General features: G+C 31.5%; 1 protein-coding gene across 3 annotated transcripts in view; it reads left to right on the top strand.

Moving 5' to 3' along the window:
- LOC118735415 overlaps positions 1–3,482 on the top strand; it is a 23,057-nt gene extending 19,575 nt beyond the window's left edge. For all 3 annotated transcript variants that reach the window (XM_036465141.1, XM_036465140.1, XM_036465139.1), the window contains one exon: positions 1,379–3,482. In XM_036465141.1, the coding sequence (XP_036321034.1) occupies positions 1,379–1,819 (441 nt within the window). In that variant the 3' untranslated portion in view covers positions 1,820–3,482. The remainder of the gene's footprint in view (positions 1–1,378) is intronic.
- The last annotated feature ends 759 nt before the right edge of the window (positions 3,483–4,241 follow it).

Consider the following 4,241-nt stretch of genomic DNA (forward strand, 5'->3'; position numbering starts at 1 on the left):
TCTTTTCGGACTCATAAATTCTGAGTGCTCCGAATATGTTTGCGGGGAAACTCTTATTTTTTACTTTGTTTGTCTGTGTATTTAATTAAGGTGGCAATACACTTTGTAGGAAAAATTAGAAATCCATTACGAAATTGTGGGATCTGCTGCATATTAAGAAATAACTATAGAAAAATGTTGTTCAAACACTATCTCAATCACGATGTAAAAAAATCTAACGGCCAACATTTTTATGAGAGGTGGCAATACTTGAAAATCTGGTCCAAGTTACAAAAAAGAAGTTTATTTAAGTTGCCGGTATATAAAATTTAAAGAAATTTCAGTTGTTGGTAGTTTATTTGTGCTCACTTGGCTTTTATCGACTCAAAAATTCGTTTGCTAATGTTTATACATAGAATTTCAAACAAATTGTAGTCTACATTTCCGCATTCCTTTAAAATCTCTGGTTTAAACGTTTCGGGGTTTTTGGCATAGATTCGTCTAAATAATATACCTCACACCTTCTCAATGGGGTTAAGGTTAGGTAAGCAAGCTGGGTGTTGGTTTTATTGCAGCCATTTTCCGTTTTAGTTGCTGGTATGGATTGCTGCAGTAGTTCCAGTTATACATAGCTCCCAGGCCAATACATTTCCACTGCCGAAGTTTCCATTTAATACATCTGGACTGTCCAAATTAAAATATTTCTCAATCGAAAATATGTACATATGTCTGTGGTCATAAGCAATAACCGCCTAAGTCGACTTAAGAACGAATCGAGTTATATATGCTATCGTTTGTTGCAACTACTATTCCATGTGTATGTGAAAGTCCCATCTCGTTAGCTAGGCTATTTAAAAAGTTATAGATTAAAATATTTTGGTTAACATTACAATCCAAATCTTAAAAGTGATTTTTCTCGAATTCAGGTTTTTCGACTTAGGTGATTATTTCTTATGACCACAGATGTACAACACATATATAACTAAAAGCAAAACCGCGTATGTGAATTATGTATAGTATTTTCTAGAGCAATCGCATTTCTGGCTAGAAATCTCAAGACGAGTGGGTAAGGATTGAGCCAAGAGCTTGTGTGAGCAAATCCAATTGTTGGCAGTAAATGTCAGCTATCCTATTTTGCAGAATGTCAGCTACGCGGTTTTGTACTTTAAACGACGATATGTTTTATATTTATGCTGTTAATAAAGGAAAAAATGTCTACAAGTTTGCGTTGATTTTTGAGAATTTTTTGCTGACGGCCCTCCGCGTTTTTTTTCATATAAAGTATTTCCAGAATTTTTTGCCATACATTATACATATATATAAAAATTTAACAGTATTTTAAAAAAAAGTCCTCTTAACAACGTAATTTAAATTTATTTCTTCTTCTTTTTCATTTCAGAAACATCTATTAAAAACTTATGGCACTATTGAAAGTTTTACCACCACCGTTGTTGATGATAAGAGCAACGCTTACGTAGTACCTCAACAGATGACTACTGATTCATCAGGCCCATATTTAAAATTGGAACAGAAAATGAGTTTATTAATCGAAAAAAGTTATAAGTCCGATATAACAATGGAAGAAAAACTGACGAGTTTTTGCGTTGCCGAACGATTGCCGTTTGAAGCAAACATTCTGGAGTACTGGCGTAGCAAAAAATACAAAGATTTGGAGTTGGGAAAATTGGTCGATGCTGTTTTGTCAATTCCAACCACACAATACTCGGCTGGCAGGGCACTTAAAGCCCTCTCAATGATTTCAGAAAATAGACAACAGAGTCTATCTAAAGATACGCTGAAGAATTTATTGCTTATTAACCTTAATAATACGTTAGTTTAGAACTTAGTTATAAGATTAAATCAGACTTGTGCCGATTTAAGCACTTTGTAGAAAGCTTTAAATGTCTAAGTTATATTATATTTTATATGTTTAGTATACTACAAATATATGTACATAAATATATAACTTTTCGAGGAATATTACTTATATTCTATGTACTTTTAGTTTATGATTTGTGATAAGATTTGGTACCCATTTTTTGTTTTTTTCTTTTTGCTTTGTTAATGTGTAGTACAAATAATGAAATACCATTTCTATTCAATTATTTTTATCTCGAGCCGAAATACACTGACAGTAATTTGAATAGCAAACCCTTTTAATTTTCAGTATGTACATTTTTACTTTAGTTTATTTAATTTTCATACATTCAAAAAAAAATGTAGCTTATTCTACCTATAAATCCGATTTTAAAATTTTATACAAACTAAAAATAAAATGTCATGCTTTTTAAATGACCTGCAGTGTATAAGTTAATAATATTTTGTTTAGAAAAAGTTCGGGTATACAGTTTGTAGTCCATTCAATTCTAGTATAAAAACAGTGTAATGACAGTGTCATGCATTTTCTTCCATACAAAGTCTGCTCGACATAATAATTTTTACCTGGAAGAAAATGCGTATCACCGTCAACAAAAAAAAATAAATAAATAAATAAATGGTATTTTGTAGCTACTTGAAGCTTGCACTGCATTTCGAAAAATATTATTAACTCATGCACTGCAGGCCATTTTTTTTTAAATTTGTATAAATTTTTATAATCGGATTTATTGGTAGAATAAGCTTTGGTGCCATATTTTTTTTAGTTTGTAGAGAATTTTAAAATCAATATTTATAAAAGAACTATTGAATATGAACAAACAAAAGGAAAGCTGTCCATACTGAGGATCAAAAGGGTGTGCTATTCAAATGACTGGGAGCTCATATAGATTCTTTAATTTTAACTATGTAGCTAGTTATGTAAGCAGAAGAGATGTTAAAATACAAATAAATGAATCTATTATTGTTTCGATTTGAACAGTATAAATTAAAAAGGTCGTTGGCACTAATTTGGCTGATTCTCTCTATATTCTAATCGTAGTTTTAAGCTGTTGTGAATTAAATGAAAGATTTTAAGTAAGATTTTAAATGGCTTTAGCGTGTTTTCAATTTTTTTCAACAAGATGTTTGTTATAAGGGATTCCTTTACCTGTGCGATTATGTTTTTAGGAGAAATTTAGCAAAATAGCTTAAAAAATTCAAAGGAACACTCTAAGGCCGAGGCCACGCAATGAGCGGCTTTTATTCCTGAGCGCCGCCTCCCATCCATTCAAAAATTCCGCAGGCATGGCCACTGCAATAGGAGGTATATCAATGGCCACATTATACGTATGGCGACTGGTGTCTAGGTGCTGGTCTAGTAGCCTTGGCTACCAGTATCGTACTTTGTATCATGTATAGCGATTAATCTCAGTAAACAGAAAAACGCAGACACATCCGAATTTACTTTTTTGACATGTACATTTCGAAGTAGATAATTGGCAACTTTGCTCCAATGGGTTTAACAATTTATGTAAACAAATAACAATATCGTCGTAATAAAACTATAAATAAAAAATTGCGCGACTAGACTCAGTAGTCGACAGTCAGTAGCCAGTTGCCAGTTGCCATACGTAAGGCGAATTTTAGTACATATATGGATGGCCATCGCACATACCGGTATTTTGATAATCTAGGCGGCCAAAACTATTTTAACGTTTTTTATAGTCTTTAATACTTTTATTCATCATCATTCAGACAATGGACTTTTTTTTATTAAACTATTATATTATTAACCCTTAAATGACCGTGGTATTTTAAAAGACACAACCATTTTGTACTAGAATAAATAGAAAATGAAATTTTTTTTGGGTATTTATAGGTTAAATTATATAAAATAGACATCATTATTAATGTTTTAATTATTTATTTATCAAATGCCAAGTTTCATGGAAAGTTAATGCAAGACCACAGAAGGTGTCAAACAAAATACATTATTTGAACCAAAAAAAAATATATAAATATATTTAATTCAATCAATAATCTTACGTCAATAAGAACTAAAGCAAAATGAAACAAATTAAAGGAAAAAATTACAAATTTTCATTATCTGATGAATCAGATTCGTTAGGTTGGGCCGGAATGAGTAAACTTAACGTTTCAGGTAAATATGATTTTAATTTTCCTCTTTTCACATTTCTAGTGCTGCTAAATAAAGGGTCTGAACATAAAAAAAGTCGATTAAAAATGTCTCTATTGCAGTTTTCTCGGGAAAATTTTCTTGCGAAGTCTTGGCGGTAAAATGTTTATTCCTTGCTTCTGCAGCCTCCTCCGAAAGTTGCCCAATAGGCACCAATGCATTTTTTATGATTAATGCACCATGCACAAGTTAATAAGCGTTTCACTGT

The sequence above is a fragment of the Rhagoletis pomonella genome, unplaced genomic scaffold (assembly GCF_013731165.1).
Source record: "Rhagoletis pomonella isolate Grant_MI unplaced genomic scaffold, Rhpom_1.0 Rhpom_scaffold_00003, whole genome shotgun sequence".
Lineage (NCBI taxonomy): Eukaryota > Metazoa > Arthropoda > Insecta > Diptera > Tephritidae > Rhagoletis > Rhagoletis pomonella.